Raw genomic sequence first — 19,353 nt, forward strand, 5'->3', positions numbered from 1 at the left:
GTGCCTGGGTGGCTCAGATGGTTAAGCGGCTGCCTTTGGCCCAGGTGATGATCTCAGGGTCCTGGAATCCAGCCCCGCATCACATTGGGCTCTCTGCTCAGCAGGAAGCCTGCTTCTCCCTTTCTCTCTGCCTGCCTCTGCCTACCTGTGATCTCTCTGTCAAATAAAGAAATAAAATCTTAAAAAAAAAAAATTTCAGGAGAGATATGAAAACACACTTTTTTTTTTTTTTCTTTCAACAGCTTTGCACGGGGCAGCTGCATTCCAGACTGTGAACCGGGCACCTACTTTGATTCTGAGCTAATCAGATGTGGGGAATGCCATCACACCTGCCAGACCTGTGTGGGTGAGTTCACCGCCTGCAGGGGCCCCGATTTCACTATACCCAGGTTGGAGCCTGGGTCACTGACTCTGGGCGAACTGTCTCGAAGCTAGGAAAACCCTAAGACTCCCTGGGCTTCACTGGGTATTGCAACATTCAATCACAGGGACCCTTACAGAGGATGGGGTTGGGAGAAGAGGGGGAAATTAGTGCTTAATAGGTATAGAGTTTCAGCTGGAGGAGTTGAAAGAGTTCTGGAGATGGATGGTGGGGACGGTATTTCATGCCACTGAACCATACCCTTAGAAATGGTTACTATGGGAAATTTGATGTTCTGTTCCTTTCCTTTGCTATTTTAAAAATTCAAAATAAAGAAAACCTGTAAGACTTCACTTTGAGTGAGCTATCCGGGGTCTCCTGGCATGAGAAGCCCAGCCAGGCTGTGGATGCTCTGGGGGCCAGGGAGGGATGCTAAGCCGTCAGGAACTGCTCTTTGCCTGGGGCCCAGCCCTCCCCTTGGAAAGGCAAGACTACAAAGCTTCAGAGAAGAGGGGGCAGAAATCGAAGGAGGCTTTCTCAAAACACAGCCTGCCTTCCTGGTACCTAGCTTCTCTTATTTTGAACATTTTATTCAAAGAGGAAAAGGCTTCTATAAACAACTTTATGTGTATTATAATTCCCCACAAAGATGATAGCGCAGATGTCTCCCAGGCACTGTTTTTATGCAGAAGAGCCGAGAATGGGTTCGTTTTATGGGGTTTTCTGTTGCAGAGTTATTTGCACTAGATGTTGAAGTGCGTTATGAGTTTGTGGGCTCGGATACACTTCAGGTTAAGTCTTCTCCTCCTGACCCGGCCCTTAGCAGGAGCGGCACAGCCCCCACCTCCCACCCCGTGCCGCACCCCCCAGCAGCCACGTGAGCCCCATGTGGGCATCAGCTGTGCTCTCCAGGTATGGACGTGCCACAAGAAGCTGGGCTATGATCAAGGCCAGCACCCCAAAGCCTACAGGGGATGTGTCCTCCGGGGACAACCCCACCACAGTGGGAGCTCGGCATGGGGAAGTATCCTCCACCCCCCACCTGACCCCCGCAGTTCAGCTTTTTTTCCTACCCATTTGCTCTCTTATTTTTTTGCTCTCATGTTTATTTGTTTTCTTTGTCTCCTCGTTTAGCCCAGGTTGATTAAGGAGCATTGCCGATGTCACTTATTGAAATTTCATAGTCACCCATAATCCATAAAATTCAGAAACGTGCCTTTACACCACTTTTGATTTCAATAATTCGATTTACTTTTCTTTCTCCGCGTCCCCAGACTGCCTGTTGGCAAACAGCTTTGTAGAGATGCTCATAGTTTCTCTCATCTCGACAGGGTGACTTCTCTGTCCCTTCAGGCATTGAATTCAGTGGTATGCAGGGCTAAGGCTGTCTGGTGGTGGGAGGGGGGGTGTCTCTCTGCCTGCATGTGCTTGCCTGCCTGGCTTCTTTCTAAGCTCCTAAGATTCCGGCATCCAATCCCTGGCAGCTGCTCGGGAGAGGACCTGCTTCTGTACTCTGAGTGGTCTAGAGGTTTCTTTGCTCCCTGTCAAATGTTAGTCTGTGTCTGGAAGTTGCTGTTCTCAGCTGTCAGCTCCCCTCCCCCTGGAGGCCCCGGGCCCACCTAGCCTTCCCCTCCCTGCCCCAACTCAGTGATCGCTGCTGCCCGTCCCTGATACAGAAGCCTAAGCATGGTCATGGGGAGGGTTGTGGTCAAGGACAAGTGCAGGGTGGGGCATGGTGGCATCTGTCTCCACCCGGGGCTGGCAGTGCCCCCAGCGCATTTGGACAAGCCTCTTGCCCATTCCTGGTGCAAATACCCAGAGTCCTGATACAGAGGATATGACCCCTTAGGGTTGCCTGCCAGCTGTGGGTTGCTGTAGGGGACCCAGGGGACAGGGAGCTGCCTGGCTCAGCTTGTTCCCAGTTGGGACATGGCCCATTGGTCAGGACTGCGCAGCTGGTAAAGCATGTGCATGACAAGTTGAGGGGTGGTGCCTCAGGTCCATGTGAGGGTCGGCCCCCACTCATGGGCATCCCTTCCTCAAGCCCAAGGGAGAAGGGCATGAAATAGCAGATCCCAGCTCCATGACAGCTGGAGAGATAGATTGCAGAAGCAAGGAAAGCATGTTATGTGTTATACCCTTAATGGCACATTTTGCCTGCGTTTGGAACAAGGACCCCACGTGTTCACTTTGTAGTAGACCCCACAAATGATATATTGGGTCCCGAGTAAGCAAACCCCATCTTAGGGTGAGGATCCGGGGGTGCTTTTCAAGTGTTTGAAGCCTGCAGAGACTTGTGACTGCATAGAATCCTTAAGAGACTTTGGGTTCTAAAGTTCATAGATTGTGGTAATTGTGAAAATGGTCAGTCCTGAAAATTGGTGTTTAATCAGCTTTTTTATTATTGTGGCAAACTACCCTTATCAAGTTTGCCATCTTAACCGTTTTTAAGTGTATGCTTCCGTGGTATTAAGTACATTCACATCATTCCTCTCCACCATCCATTGCCAGAACTTCTTCCTCTTCCCCCTCTGAGTATGCTTCATTCCCTTTAAAGTTTAGTAAATTGAACTTCTAACTAAATACAATTGACCCGTGGGGCACCTGGGTGGCTCAGTCGGTTGGGCGACTGCCTTCAGCTCAGGTCATGATCCCGGAGTCCCAGGATCGAGTCCCGAGTCGGGCTCCCAGCTCCATGGGGAGTCTGCTTCTCCCTCTGACCTTCTCCCCTCTCAGGCTCTCTCTCTCTCTCTCTCTCAAATAAATAAATAAAAATCTTTAAAAATAAATAAATAAATACAATTGACCCTTGAACAATGTGGGTTTGACCTGCATGGGTCCACGTAGACACTGATTTTTTTTTTCAATACATACAGTAGAGTAAATATATTTTCTCTTCCTTATGATTTTCTTAATAACATTTTCTTTGTGTAGCTAAATTTATTCTAAGAATGCGGTATATAATATGTATAATGTACACAATATGTGGTAATCGTTTATGTTATCAGAAAGGCTTCTGGCCAACAGTAGGTACTTAGTAGTTAAGTTTTGGGGGAATCCAAAGTTATATGCAGATTTTTGACATCATGGGGGGTTGGTGCTCCAAATCCTGTTGGTCAAGGACAACTACACAAACACAAATGAGTGTTCTATCCCACCACAGAAGCTCCTTAGGCATCAAGGACATTAGTGACTAAGGCAGGAGAATGTGGGTAACAGTGTTCAGCAGGAGAGGCCCCAACAGGGACAGCCATAGGGACCACACAGCTCCTGAGGCCCTGGGCTTCCAAGGGCCAAATGGCCAATGCCAGATGCTCCCTAAAGATAAGTGTTGGGGGGGTGGGAGGCAGAGCACAGGAGCAGTCTTCCATCTAGAATGACATAATATAACTGGACAGAAACCCTACACATCTGCAGGGCATTGTGGTGAAGGAAGGAGGACATCCCATGTGGACACTCTGGGTGGGTGGGTGGTGTTCATTATGGAAACCACCTCCCCGCAAAGGCTCCTGCTTCTGCATCCCACTCTCAATGCTGGATGAGCTCAGAATTCCCTTCCAGGTGGTTCTGAGCGATGAAACCAGCTGCCAGAGCACTGAAACTTGGGGCCAGTGGGACCATGCAGCAGACCCCTGTCTGTAAGGGGGTCTTCCCTTGACACAGCCAAGAAGCCCCTTCTAAGTCCAGGAGCCACCCCAGGAAAAGAGCCAGAGGTCACTGCCTTAGCTGCCAGGCCTCGACCAAAGACCACAGCAGAATTAGAGGAGGAAGGGATCACAAGGGACTGTGATCACCAGAAGCATCTAAGATGACTTCCTCCCCATGTTCAACTCCCTCAGCTATCAGCCAGGGACCACCTCACTGCCTCTGACACCCCATCAGGGGTTCCTCAGCGACATTTGGCGCAGAGTAGACTCCGGAGCTTACTGGTTGTTAAATGAGTGACTGACAGATGGACAGGCGGATAGCAATTTCTTCATTCGGGACCAACGTCTGCCGCAGGCTGATGAGTCCACTCGGGTTGAGCTGCAGGTTCTCCTTCTTGACTCTTGGTCCACCCTTCTGAGCTTTGGTCTCTTGGGGTTGCCACTCCCCACTCTGTAAACCCTTAGTTGTTTGCTCTCTGTGCTCAGAAATGGCCTGGTTGTCCACACCGACTGCCCATCTACACCATCCCCCCAAAATCTCTTCCTTCACTTTTCCCACTTCCACACGGTCATCCATCCCAGAGAAATAGGCGAGCGGCCAATGTGAGCATTTCCAATGTTACATTTCCTAGAGAAACAGGCAGAAATAAGGCTAATAGCGTATCTCATTTAACCCAGTGTCCCTAAGATATTATCATTTCAACAAATAATGAACATAAAAGATCAGCACTTTTTCATGCATTTGGAATCCAGTGTGTTATGGATTCTGCACTTGCAGTAGGTCTCTGTTTGGTACAGACACACTTTAAGTGCTCCAAGCTATATAGGGCTGCCACCAGCAAAAAGAAGCAAGACCAAGGACTCTTGGCAAGGAAACGTCTGGAGTTGGGGCCATCAGATATGGCCCAGATGGTGGGAATTATGCTGAGCCTAGCTCATGCCTCCATGTCCCTCCCTGCGAAATGGGGACGTGGGTGAGGATGGTCTGGGGCAGGCAGAAAGTGGGCAGCTAGGAACCCTAGCTGTGGTGCTGGACGTGGGGCATCTGGACCATTCCCCAGGTCCCCAGGGCACCGTGCCAGGCCCGGAACTTGGTCATGGGCAGGCCATCCCTGACATCTGCTTCTGTCCCGTACCCCCACCAGGGCCCAGCAGAGATGAATGTATTCACTGTGCAGCAAACTTCCACTTCCAAGACTGGAAATGTGTGCCAGCCTGTGGCGAAGGCTTCTATCCAGAGGAGATGCTGGGCTTGCCACACAAAGTGTGCCGAAGGTACGCAGTCCTTTCAGATGGTCTTCCTGGCTTAGACCAGGATTGCTGGGGAATGGAGTGGGGCTCCTGGGTCGCTCAGTTGGTTAAGCACCCCACTCTAGATTTTGGCTCAGATCATGATCTCAAGTTTGTGAGATCAAGCCCCCCGTTGGGCTCCATGCTCAGCAAAGAGTCTGCTTGAGAGTCTCTCTCTCCCTCTCCCCCTCCCCCTGCCCTTTCTCTTCTCTCAAATAAATAAATAAATGTTGGGGCACCTGGGTGGCTCAGTCGGTTAGGCGTCTGCCTTTGGCTCAGGTCATGATCCCAGAGTCCTGGGATCGAGTTCCACATCAGGCTCCCTGCTAAGCGGGGAGCCTGCTTCTCTCTTTGCCTCTGCCTGCCTCTCTCCCTGCTTGTGTGCTCTCTCTTTCAGTCTCTGACAAAGAAATAAATAAATATTTAAAAATAAATAAATAAATAAATATTAAAAAAATAAACATAAAAAAAGATTGCCGGGGAATGGTGGTTCCCTGTGCCAGCAAAGAGAGCTTCCCTGGGGCTGGGGGAGGGTGCCACATCACATCACTGCAGAGGGAGCTGTAGGTACAGTGGGGGTACCAGAACCCATTTAGAGTGGAGGGACCCCTGTAGTTGGTGATTGCCAAGGTCACAAGTTTGTTGGTGGCTTTCATTCCTTTGTTCATTTAATGAGTTTTGAGTGCCTGGAGCTCTGTTGCTGGGTCGGGGCACGAGGCAGAGTAACAAGGTGCCTGTCTGCCAATACTCATGCCGCCTTGGCAGTCCCCACAGGAGCTCCTCCTGTGCTATAGCCCCGGATGCATTCATACTGGTGGTAATTAGAGAAAGCATGTGTTGGGCTTCGTTTGGGGATTTTTTTTTTTTTCATTTTACATTAGATAGAGAAAATTTAGGTCCACACAATGTCCTCATTCTAAAGCCATTCCCTACGCAGTCAGTGAATGTAGATTGTAACTCGCTCTCCTTTTCATGTGTGTCTGTGTAGTGCACCATTCTTGTTTGATGACTTCTAGCCCTGTAGTGTTCCTTACCTTTCTTCTTGGACATGAGCAGTGGAAGAAGAAGCCATTTCTTGGGTGCCCTCTTGTCTTGCTGAATAGTTATTGCCTTTTCCTGAGGACTTTATAACCTAGATCCCCAGACAGTCAGGGAAGCCTGTCTTGTTCAGGGTGAGAGCAATAATGAGATGTTGCAAGGTGGCCTTGATGATAATGATGGTGGGGGTGGGGGAGGGGCCTTCCTTCTGAAATAAACTCAAAACTAGGGACCCTGGAGACACATAGTACATCTGGGCTAGGGAGACCTTGCCCTGTCTTACAGCTCACAGCTGGGAACCCACAATGGAATTGGCTCTCTGGGCTATGTTTGAGAACTACTCTGGGTTCTAATGTATTTTCTTCAAACAAAAACAAGCGGGGCACCTGGGTAGCTCAATCAGTTAAGCATCTGCCTTCGGATCAGGTCAGGGTCCTGGGATCCTGGGATTGAGCCCTGAATTGTCTTCTCTGCTAGGCAGGAAGTCTGCTTCTCCCTCTCCCTCTGCATGCTGCTCCCCCTGCTTGTGCTTTCTCTCTCTGTGTCAAATAAGTAAATAAAATCTTTTAAAAAAAACAAAAACAAAACAAAAGAAAGCAAACAAACAAAAGAACCTACAGTCACCCCATGAGAGACCACAAAGTCCTTGTGCTTTTTGGACTCCCAGTAGAAGTTCCCGAGGGGTTATGTATCTAGACAGGGGTCAGCCCCCTCGTTTGAGCTGGTTTGAAATAGGAATCTTGCCACCTTCACCCATCCTTGCTGAGTCCTGCATAGCGTCCTCAGCATGGGTGTCTGAAGTAAACCTTTCCTTTTAACCAGCCTGCTGGTTCAACGATAATTACACTAAGTATGGCAGCCCAGTGAGAATGTGGAATTAAACAGTGATAATCACTTCCATTTGTCAGATGCCCAGGATCCCACAGGATGCTGGGCATCCCCATGAGCGTGGCCACCCACACCCCATGGGGCACCCAGAAACTATAGGTGGGAATTAGGCAGCCCCCCCACCCTGAGCCCCTCCTTGACATCAGAAGACAGCAGCGTCTGGGTGTTCACCTCCACAGGAGGGAAAGCGTTCAGCCCCAGAAGGGAGTCCAGTGTTGGGGCTCATACAGCAGATCTTGGAGATACACCCCCAGGGGAAGTCCCACACAAGGCACTGAGGGGGTGAAATGCCAGCCTTTCAGGAATCTTCCGTCTTCAGAATGCCGTGGCTCCAAACACTCCTTCTGCGTGGATTCCTCCTGAAGGAAGAGCAGTCTTGGGTCTGCTGGGTTGTGCAGGGTGTCTCCCCACTCAGGCTCCAGCAACTTTTAGGATTTGGCCTCCTGCAGGCCCCAGGGTGCTGTGTGGTGCTGGGCCTAGCCCCGGCTGGTGGGCTCCGGCTGCTCTGTGGGAAAGCCAGGCCAGGACTCAGGCCTGCTGGCTTGGCAGCCAAGAGGCCAAGAAGACCCACGAAGCGAGGTCCAAAGTGGAGAACAGTCCATGATCAAGATCTCAGAGGAGGGGCTGGACACCCCCCAAGGCATAGTAAGAGGACCCAGAAGTGCAAGCAAGGACCTCTCTGAAGACAGCAATTCGCTGGGGTGCCTGCCTGAGGGATAGCTGGCCTATCATGCCCCCAGGCCTCCCCACTATCCTCTGCTCCCTCCAACCCTCCTGGGTGACCAGCGGGGCAGAGACCATGCCTGCCTTCTGCTTTGTTCTGTGCTCAGACCTAAGCGCGACAAGACTCGATGTCTGACGCTCACTGGGAACAGCCTAAAGGCGAAAGGAGAGAAGAGGACCTGGCACCTGCATTGTTGTAGGGAGGAAGGGAAGAGGGGCTACAATGGGCAGGCCCACTTCCGGAGTCTCGCAGGACAAAGTTGCCATGGTGTTTATGGGGGAAGTAGGTACCATAGAAAGTGACAGAATCAGAGGTGTTTAGAAGCTCCCCTGCCTAAGAGGACTGCCTGTGGGGCAGAAAGGACCCCAAGAGGGTCTTTCAGAGAAGCAGGGGCCTCAAGGCCGTTGGTTTTGGTTTTGGTTTTGGTTTTTTAAGACTTTATTTATTTATTTTGACAGAGAGAGAAATCACAAGTAGGCAGAGAGGCAGGTGTGGGGGCGGGGAGCAGGCTCCCCGCTGAGCAGAGAGCCAGATGTGGGGCTCAATCCCAGGACCCTGAGATCATGATCTGAACCAAAGGCAGAGGCTTAACCCACTGAGCCACCCAGGCGCCCCCAAGGCCGTTGGTTGAGGGGGGCGTTGAGGGGTCCCTGGAGGGACATCGTCCTTCCCTGGGAACAGCATGGTGCTGGATTCTTCCCCTGAGCTGGGGCCTCTACAGCCAAGCCCAGGCTCCTTGACCTGGCCCTTGTGAGACACCAAGAAGGGAGCTGCTCAGAACCTGTCCAGGATTCTCTGCCTGCGGTACTGGGAGGTACTGAATGGTGTGTTAAGCTGCCGGGTTTGTCCGAGTCTGTTACACAGCCCTAGAAGAGGGACACACCTGCATTCCCACTGGGGGCTGGCAGGGAGACCCCTGAGCTGGGTGGAAGAAGTCTTTCTTCTTACCTTCTTCTCCAGATACAAGCAGGTGGTTCTCTACCTTAGCCTGCCCCACTCACTGTTCCGTTGAAGCAGCCCTCAGCCACCGCCTGGGAGTGGGGACCCCAAGCCTTTGAGACCACTGACCTCCCGCTGAGCAGTGAGGAGAGGCCCTAGTTCTGGTCCTACTGGGCTGGTCGGCAAAAGAAGCAGGGATCCCCGGGGGAAGTCATCCCTTGGGCTGTGGTGTCGGGGTTTGTGGCTGAGCCACCCCCAATGTGCGCAGGACCTGGCCAGACCTATCGACTTCCCCAAAGTGCATAGAAACAGGATCCCACGCAGCAGGCCCCGCCCTCCGCCCCTGGTTGTCCAGCGGAAGGCCGCTTCGGGGAGAGGCCATCAACCGCCCCCAGGCTGTTGATGGCGTCTAGCTGCGACGGGGCAGGAGGCATATGTCCTCAGCAAAGAACTGCCCGCACGGGGCAGAGGCCAGAGTCCTCGGAGCTGGGCTCCCCCTCCACATGCCCCGCCCACTCCGCCTGAACGCCGCATGCCCCGCCCACCCCGCCTGAGCTCCGCCTCCAGGGCGGTTCCACCTGCGGCGGGAATCCGCAGAGAAGGAGGGCGAAGGGCTGGAGCCTGGTAAGACCCGGGCACTCAGAAAAGGCAGTGGGTGCGGCCCCGGGACGGGGATGGCGAGCTCTTTCACCTTCTTTTAGAGGGCCTGGTGGTCGGTACTTCGGGCTTGGCAGGCCCTGTGGTCTCCTTCCCAGCTATTCAGTTCTAACCCCGTAGAAGCAGCCACAGTGATCTATAGATGAGCAAATGACTGTTCCAGTACAACTGCCGGATATGGCCTGCGAGCCACTGTGTGCCACCCCCCTCCCAGGGTCACGGTACTCTGCAGTAGAAAGAGCCCCGGGTCCCATCTCGGGCAAGAACTGCAAGACCCACACCCTGCCTGCCTGCCATGAAGGCCGCTCAGCCTCCTGGGCCGCAGCAGTCCCCCAGGCCTGCTCTGGGATTGGGTTTGCCACATCCCTGTCCTGGAGTCCCAACACTATAGCTCAGAGCTGGGCAGCTGCCCAGGGGTGCGTGTGCTGATGCTGCTTGAGGAGCCAGATGTGGGGCAGGTGCCACAGTGTCCAAGAAAGTGTCCAGGTGAGCCACAGGAAATCCGTGAGCCACTGGGGCCTGGGCCCATCAGCCCGCGGCAGGCTTCTGCCCACTGGTCATGACTGTCTTCAGCCGTCCTCAGGGCGATAGTGCAATCAGGCGGGTGGAGGGATGTGCAGACGCTTGTCTGGGGTTTCAGGCCGTCACAGTTGCAGGGCGGGCAGGAGGGTAGGGGGGCTCCGGGAGGGGTGCGTGCAGCGCTCGGGCCCCTTCCCGCAGCAGCAGAATGAACCTGTGTCCTCCGGCAGGTGTGACGAGAGCTGCCTGAGCTGCGAAGGCTCCAGCAGGAACTGCAGCAGGTGTAAGACGGGCTTCACACTGCTGGGCAGCACGTGCATCACCAACCACACATGCAGCAACGGTGAGCACCCGTGGGGCTGCCCTTGGAGAAGCCCAGCTCGTGGCTTGTGGCCAAAAGAGAAAGGAAAAGGAGATGCAGGCACAGCAGCCCTTCTGAAGGGTGGGCGGGCCACCCCTTTGAGTGACCATCGGGGACCCCTCTCATTCTCCCGTCCCTTTACGCCTCTGTCATTGATCAGTGAGGCATCCTGGCCACAGGCTACTGCTGCTCTGTTTGTTGGGTGACTCTTAAAACTGATTTTGTGCTTGTACTGTTCCCAGTCTCATGCAGTGAGCCCCCGTGGCCTGGGTGTGGTGAGTTCTCTTAGGAGAGGCCTGATCTCGGGGCTCCAAGCCAGGGGGCCCAGAGGGTCTCAGCCTCAGAGCCCGCTGTCGAGGCCCGCACATCCCACAGGGAAGCCCTGCGTCTGAGCTGTGGGAGATCCCTGGTTCTCGAGGTCCCCTGGAGACCAGGGAGGGCCATGAAGACATAAACTCTGGGGGAGCCCGGAGTCCAGTTTGGGGATTCCAGGCAGAGGACTCTGGCCTGGAGACGTGGTGTGGCAGGGAAGATTCCATGCTCAGCTGGTCACCGGGAGGAACAATGAGGGCCAGCTCTGGGCGCTATGAACTGGCTTACAAGAGAGGAACCTAGCGGTCCCGTGGAGCCATCCCCGGCCCCGCCCTGGCTGAGTGCAGACCCGGAATGTCCTGCAGATGTCAATGTGGCCTCCTTGCCTTGGTGTTTAGTCATTTCTTTGGTTCTCAGAATTGTGCACTTTCAAAGGCTAGGAATCTCCCTCTTTAGGATGACACCCACTCAGGTTATAGTTCCAACCCGAGAAAGTGAGGTGGTCACAGAGGGTCTTCCAGGTCCTGTCAGTGACCGGGCAGCTCCAAAAATGAGCAGCCAGCTGGGATGGGCTGGCTTCCCTCCCTCTTCCCCTTCCCCTTTCCATTAGCCTTGATGGCTCTCTCCTTCCTATCCCATTTGGTTTGGAGTGCTCCCAGGACACGGGAGCAGCTTCCCTGCCTGTCCATTCCAGGCTGGTCTTCCTACCCCATCCCCATCCCACCCCCAGAGTCTTCCTACTAAGTTTCCCACCACTGCACTTAATCTGGAAAGACAGAGGCACAGGAACCCTGAGTCCTGGCTGGTGCAGCCCTATCCACCTTCCTTGCAACCTCGAGCCCCCCACTTGTATATACCCGCATGAACCCCTGAGAGCTAGGTGCCCCCTCTGCCATATTCAGGCTACACATGTCACAGGAGGACAGTGAGGACCACTCTGGCTGCTGCTCCCACTTCCTCTGTGACCCCCGTCCCCTCCCAGCCCATCATGGAGCCAGGGAAAGGGGATGGTTGGAACCATCTTAACAGGCCCCGAAGTCTGACATGTCCCCCCTTTCTCTTTCCTGGTGGGACCCCAGCCGATGAGACGTTCTGTGAGATGGTGAAGTCCAACCGGCTCTGCGAACGGAAGCTGTTCATTCAGTTCTGCTGCCGCACATGCCTCCTGGCTGGGTAGGGGCGCCCCAGCCGACCGCAGAGGGCAGGGCCCCTCCTGTCCATCCGTCCATCCGCCTTTTCTCCACACTGTCAGCCCAGGCCTGTTGCAGGGGTGCCCCGCGTCCAACAGCTTTATCTCCCTAGGAGCAAGGTCCTTCTGCAGCATCTCTGAGCACCCTGCCTCTATGGGCGGTGGGCCTCCAGGAGGTGTGCCTCTCCGACTCTGCTTGCTGGCTCCGTTCTTCTGGCAAACCCCAAGCGGGAACAGCAGGAATTCTGGGAACCCACAGCTCCAGCTTTGGAGCGGCTTCTGGGACCATAAGTTTACTGAAACTTCAAGACCAAAGCAGAAAGGCAAGATGCTTGGCTTCACCCATCACTCTTCTCCCCGTGCTCCCTGCAGCCTCAGTGAAGCTCGCCCGCCAGGCCCTGGGCCCATCTCCCTGTGTGGGGTGCCCAGCCGAGCACGCGCCTGCTCCCCCTCCTGCCACAAAGCCGTCTGGGGACGGTCCGGTCAGACTGTAAATAGAATAGACATGGGGCCGTGAAATACATGACCACTGGGGATGGAGCATCTGTTTCTCCATAGTCAGCTACTTCTGGAACTGCCGCAAATGTCCTATTCCAAATCTGGATGGGAAGACCCTTCCTCTCTCCACCGCACTGTCCTGTAGGCGAGACGAGTGCCCCTCGTCACCATGTCCTGTCCTGTCTCCAGGAGCCTCCTACTCTGAGTGATCACCTCTCCCTGACACAGAGCCTCCTGAGGACAGTCTCCGGGAGGCATCCCGGGGGCCAGCCACAAGGAGCCCCAGTGACTTACGCAATTCCTCTTACCAAAATGGAAACCCAGCCCATGAGTCATTAATCTTATCACTGCCCATTTCGTGGAATTGCTTTTTTGAAATACACTTGGCCTCTGCTTGCCGAGAGACTTGTTCTGAAGGCGGTCGCTCCTGTGTCTGTGTGTACTATGAGCCTAATGACACGGTTGGATTTATTTCTGCCAAACCTGTGTAGGCATTTTATAAGCTACATGTTCTAATTTTTACCGAGTTAATTATTTTGACAAATATTTCATATATTTTCATTGAAATGCAGATCTGCTTGATCAATTCCCTTTAATATGGGAGTGACATTTGCCTTAAATTTTTTCGAGCTCGTTCTCCATTTGGTCCTGCTCCCCTCTTGGACTGTAATGCATTTGCCTTGTCCCCTAGGAGCTGGGGGAACCCAGCTGTTGTTTATTGAATCCGTAACTTCAAAAGAGAAATCCACAAAGCAAATATAGTGTTAACCCTAAGTTAATAAAAGAGTTAACATCCCATGACCACGAAGTCCGTATTTCTTTCCAAGGCACAAGAATGAAATGTGGGGGTTGACTGATTTGTGAAATGGCTTTATTTATGGTCTGGGACCTCTTTGATGTCACTAAGCAGAAGGTCTTCCAGCTTGAGCGAATGTTTGGGTAATGAAGTCATGGGGGAAATCACAGAATTCCAGGCCTAGGGTGTCCTTTGGTATATGACCTTCTTCGGGCCACAGAACCCTGGTTGGGTTCTAGGGGCTGAACTTAGCCATGCCCACCGCCTGTCAAGGGGGCGCCCTCCGCAGCCTGGACCACGTGCTTCTTCACCTGTAGCTGTCGAGTGGGACTTAATTAGGTCACAGCTTGTCTTTTGCACAGTGACTGAAATCCCCGTACCCGTGGGTTTTGCGCTACATGGGATTTTTACCATGGCCTCCCTTTGAGCTCAGAAGCTTATACTTGCTGGGAATCCCACAAATTTTTGGTGTCTATTTGCAGCCTTTATGGCTACACATAAAGGGAATACACCAACTAGAACTGACTTATGGAAAAACAAAAGTGGGTGAGGGGCCCTGTTTTAGGGATCCAGGGTTGGGGACACCTGGGTGGCTCAGTCGGTTAAACGTCTGCCTTCAGCTCAGGTCATGATCCCAGTGTCCTGGGATTGAGTCCCACATCGGGCTCCCTGCTCAGTGGGGAGCCTGCTTCTCCCTCTCCCATTCCCCATACTTGTGTTCTCTCTCTATTAAATTATAATTAAAAAAAAAAAATTCCAGGATTGACTCAGAACTTCAGGAATGGTGCAGCTGGGCCTTGGGACCCCTGGAAATGCATTAACTGTGACCTGGACTCTCATTGCATTGTAGCCTGTCCTCCTCACCTCTCCAGCTGATAGGAGAAATGACAAGATCACCGACATCTCCCAAGCAAAACTGGTACAAATCAAGTTTCCTAGGCAAGCTTTCTGAATCTGCTTCTTGGCCCCGGTTCTCCTGCTTCGCTTCAGTGTTCATCCAGGCCCATCCGCTGTGGCCACAGGAACAGCTGATCTAGCAGGACAAGGCAGCAGGGAGCTTTCCCTCGAGAGGAGGGGAGCACCGTGTAGCTCTCAGAAGGCGGGGGTAGGCCACAGAACCCAACAGCTGCCCACCATGAGCATGAATCAAGCGGAGCTGTCAGTGCGAGGCAACGAAGTAATGAGCGAGTGTGTTCGGGAGACAGTAACCAGGACTAGGGCAGAACATTGGTAAGGGTTCAACTTCTCCCGTGAGACAGGCATTGAATCAAAACTAGCAATTGCTAAGTACTTCTGGTGCAAGGTACTATTTTAGCAGCCTGGAGCTTTTTCCCCCCTCGGAGAGCTAGGGTCAAACATGTTTGGGACCAAATCAGGAATAAATTACTTTTATTCCCAAGGGACACTAAGTAGGAGAAGCCAAGCAGGCAGCCTCACAGTTCATGTCCCCTCATAGTAGTGGCTGGGTCAGCCAGTCCTGGGGCTGCTGAGGGTAGTGGCAAGCTGAGAAGCTGTTCACAAAGTCCTCAGGACAAAACACCACCTTGTTAAAAAGGACCGACCACAGAAAATGCCTGTTCACACATGGCCCAACTTTAAGGATACTTGGACTCAGCAGGGGCAGGACATATTAGTGAATTTTGTTTTATGTGATAAAGTCATAGATCATCTCCCCTAAATCTGTTGTTTCATGAACTGAGGCTCATAGAGGTAAACTGACTTGCTTTGAGGCACACGCTGGCGAGGTGCCTCCCTTCCTGTCTCTAGGGAGGGACGCTGGCTCTTTGTAGGAGGGGGAATTAATTTTACAGTTGGCCAAATCCAGCCATGATGCATTTGTTTTAACCTGGCTTTATTTCCAGGAGATGATAGTTTTCTGACCTTGTCCCCAAATTCTTTGTCACCTCACAGTGGTCCCCATGGGCTCATCTCCATTCCTCCCAGGCCACTGCAGACATGATGCTTTGTAACTCTTGAAAGGGTTGGGGCAAGCTGCACTTTTTACAGAAGATATACCTATAATGGAAAGGGGAGGAATTGAACTTTAAAGAACCAGGACAATATGGTGTAAATGGGGCAGTCGTAGAGTGCACTTGAATTTGGAGAGACTGCCCTCCACTGCATTTGAATCACCATCTCATGGCTAAAGAGGGCTGTATGCTTCAATGCTTAAGGTATAATGGGACCCCTGGGAGCAGGTGAGAGATGGAGGTCCAGATCCAAGGATGGAAAGGGAAGGAGGTGGAGAAGTGAAGCAGAAAGGACATTTTAATGAAAACAAACAGGGATAATGGAAACCAAGGCCATTCTCCAGCATCTTAACGTTCTGCCCGTTATGCTGGGAGGCACCTGGGTTCTGGCTACTATGGGAAAGGAGTCTGTATCCTACCCTAGTCTTCTGGGCTGCTTTCTTTCCTTGAACCCAGGCCTTATCCTTCCTGGCTGGTTGCCCAAGGCCAGGCTCTGTGGTTTGTCTGTGCACAGAACAGCACCCCTAGGTGATACAGCACTGAGTACCTACCAGAATCCAGGGTCTTGGGGCTCAGTTCCCAGCACCCAAAGTTCCCCCTCCCCCCACCCGCACAATGTATCAGCCACACTAGGAGTGATCAGATACCTCTTAGGCTCCCTTTTGAGCAAGAGGAACCAAAGTGCTCAGAGCAGAGACCATGCTGTTGCCAAAAACAGTGGTTCTCAACCTATTGGTGATTTCTGTCTCCTAGGGGGTATTTGTCAAAGTCTGGAGACATTTGTGGTTGTCATAATGGGAGGTATGTACTGACATCTTGTAAGTAGAAGCCAGGGACACTGTTAAACATCCTGCAGTGCACAGGACAGCCCCACAATAAAGAATTACCTAGCCCCAGAAATGTCAACAGTGCTGAGGTTGAGAAACCCTACCCAAAAGAAAAGAAATTTTAAAAAGGTAATCTCAACTTCATAGGGATGTCGTACAATGAATAAAATCACCTATAGTTTATGTCTCTTCACGTCCTGAAGCAAGGGAAATCCACGCAATTTTCCTTTTTCAAAGTAAAGAAACTCCTTTTAATCCGCAAAAAGGGCCAAGTAAAATTAGCTCTCTGGTCTAAGGACTCCACCTGGCGGTCCTCTCTGGAATTAAGTGTTCTGGATTATTTTGATTTCACTTTTTTATTTTGAGACAATCTCAAAGTAAAATTATAGAAAAGTTGCAAATAGAGTACAGAGAAATGTTTTTCTGAACAATTTGAGAGTAAATTATTGATACGATACCCTATTACCTCCAAAATACTTTAGAGTCTTTTCCTATCAACAAGGACTTTCTACACAGCCACCAGGATCTGGAAGTTCATACTGATGTATTATTACCATCTAATCCTCTGACTGGATTCAAGTTTTGTGAATTGTCCCCGTAAATGCCCTTAGCAAAAGGATCCTCTTTAGGTCACTCTTTGCATTTAGTCATTATGTCTTTTCAATCTCCTTCAATCTAGAACAATTCATCAGTACCCTGACTTTCATGCCCTTGAACCTTTTAAAGACTACAGGCCCGTTATTTGTAGGCTGTCCCTCAGTTTGTATTTATCTGAGGTTTCCTCCCATTTCCATTCAGGTCATGCATCTTGGACAGGAATCTCTCAGAAGTGATGCTGTGTCCTTCTAATCACATTCTAGTAAGTGAATCATGATTTTGATTTGTTCCATTATTGGTGATATTAACACTGGTCACTTGATTAGGGTTTTCCCCATCCCAACCCCCGCCCCCACCTACTAAAGGATGTCTGCTTTTAGCATTGTCCACGACATCATGCTGAAGATCCCAGCCAGTGAAACAAGGCAAAAAATAAAGAACTAGTATAAGAACTGGAAAGAAAGAGGGGTGCCTGGGTGGCTCAGTGGGTTAAAGCCTCTGTCTTCAGCTGAGCTTCTGGGATCGAGCCCCACATCCGGCTCTCTGCTCAGTGGGGAGCCTGCTTCCCCATCTCTCTCTCTACCTGCCTCTCTGCCTACTGTGATCTCTCTCTCTGTCAAATAAATAAAATCTTAAAAAAAAAAAAAAAGAATTGGAAAGAAAGAAATCAAACTGTCATTCTCAAATGGCACGGTTATGTACGTAGAAAACCCAAAAGAATGGTTATGAACTATTAGAATTAATAAGTGAATTTAGCAAGACTGCTGGATACAATTCTAGTATTAATTATATTTCAACTAGAAATTGTTGAAATTGTATTTCAACTATATTTCAGTGTAGCAGAAACTAATAATTAGGACATGGGATTTTTTTTTTTTTTTTAGCTTTTGATGCTTCTTTAGATTTTTTTTAAAGACTTTATTTATTTATTTGACAGACAGAGATCACAAGTAGAGAGAGAGGCAGGCAGAGAGAGAGGAAGGGAAGCAGGCTCCCTGCTTTGCAAAGAGCCCAATGCAGGGCTTGATCCCAGGACCCCGGGATCATGACCTGAGCTGAAGGCAGAGGCTTAACCCACTGAGCCACCCAGGCGCCCCTCAAACTGGAAATTACCCAAATGTTCATCAACAGCAGAATGAATAAACTGGAATATTCACATAATGAAATACTATATAAGGATCGTCGGTTAACTACATCTACACACAAATACAATGGTAAGCAAGAGACACATAAGGTATAATTTTATTTGCATAAATATAAAAGTAAGCAAAGCTAACCTATATAAGATGTTACCACTGGGGCAAGCATGTGACTGAAAGGACAAGAAGGGAGCTTCTAGATCCGGAGGCCAGTTATTTGGGTGTGCTTGGGTTGCGTTCTGTTGTGAGTATATCATAATTCAATAAAAAGTTCAAAAAGAATCAATTCCAGGGGGACTGTAGAGCTACGTGTGAAAGGAAAAACAATTAAGCTGCCAGTAGACGACAACAACAAAATATCTGGGGGCACAACCCTCTAACCAGAAAGGAAAAGATGAATTGAATTACATAAAAATTAGAAACTTCTAGTCATCAAACAATACCACTGAGAGTGGAAAGGCTAATAAGCAGAAAAACTTTTCCTGTCCCAAACCTACATGACTACAGTGAAATCCACACCCTCGAACAAGAGGACAAAAGACAGTCAATGGGTAGGGCTTCCTGAGCTTAATTCTTCCTCTGATGACTCCTCTCGAATTAGACCATCTAAAAAGCTTGTTCCCATTGCAAAATGAGTGAGGAGGCCCCTTTCGTAGCCCTTTGATTTGAATTGCAGCCCAGATTATAACTTGGTGATTTGGGTAATAGGATGTTATCCTAAACAGAACAAAACGGATTACAATTTGTGTTTTGCAGCATTGGTGACTTCTATGAGTACAGTATTTCTGGTCTCTGTGAATTCTTTTGTATTTAAGCAGTTTAGACGACAAAAAAAAAAGTGCAAAGGCAAGCCACAGAGTGTGCTCACACCCAGAATATATAAAGCAATCCCATAAGTCAATAAGAAAAAGGGACACAACCCAGTAGGGAAAAAAAAGAAACAAATGGACCAGAGACTTAAATGAGCACTTTGCAAAAGATATCCAAATAGACAACGTACAAGAGAAGGTCCTCAACCTCATTACTTATTAGAAAAAAGCTAATCAAAACAATAGTGAAATAACACTACACAGTTACCAGAATTCCCACAATTTTAAAAAATATTTTTATCATCATCATCATCATTTGGAAGCACGACTGCAAGCACATGCGCTCAAGAGAGCGCATGTGCACATGGAGGAGCAGAGGGAGAGAGATAATCCCAAGCAGGCTCCATGTGGAGCCCAAAGAGGGTCTAGATCCCTCTACCTGGAGATCATGACCTGATCTGAGTCCCATGCTTGACTGACTGACCCGCCCAGGCTCCCTGGAATCACAATTACAGTGACAATACTAATGAGGCTTAGGTTGAAAGCATGGAAACCCTTACCCATAGCTGGAGTATGTATATTATTTCAGCCTCTTGGTCTGTTAGGCATTACCTATTACCATACCCTATGTCCCAGAAGTTCTACTTCTGGAGAAGCTCAAGCATGTGTACATTGGATCCAAGTACAAGAAAATGCATAGCAGCATTGTTCAGAATAGCCCCAAAGGGAAACAACCCTAATGTCCATCAACAGCAGAATGGCTAAATTATGGTAGAAAATATACACTGGAAT

The 19,353-nt window shown here is 50.4% G+C and overlaps 1 protein-coding gene across 4 annotated transcripts in view; it reads left to right on the forward strand.

Annotated features, from left to right (window-relative positions):
- Nucleotides 1-13,224, forward strand: part of PCSK6 (proprotein convertase subtilisin/kexin type 6) — a 180,567-nt gene extending 167,343 nt beyond the window's left edge. For all 4 annotated transcript variants that reach the window (XM_032835983.1, XM_032835985.1, XM_032835987.1 and 1 more), the window contains 4 exons: nt 243-346; nt 5,154-5,283; nt 10,294-10,406; nt 11,816-13,224. In XM_032835983.1, coding sequence (XP_032691874.1) covers nt 243-346; nt 5,154-5,283; nt 10,294-10,406; nt 11,816-11,913 — 445 coding nt within the window. In that variant the 3' untranslated portion in view covers nt 11,914-13,224. The remainder of the gene's footprint in view (nt 1-242; nt 347-5,153; nt 5,284-10,293; nt 10,407-11,815) is intronic.
- The last annotated feature ends 6,129 nt before the right edge of the window (nt 13,225-19,353 follow it).

Source organism: Lontra canadensis, unplaced genomic scaffold (genome assembly GCF_010015895.1).
Source record: "Lontra canadensis isolate GAN:19392208 unplaced genomic scaffold, GSC_riverotter_1.0 scaffold89, whole genome shotgun sequence".
Lineage (NCBI taxonomy): Eukaryota > Metazoa > Chordata > Mammalia > Carnivora > Mustelidae > Lontra > Lontra canadensis.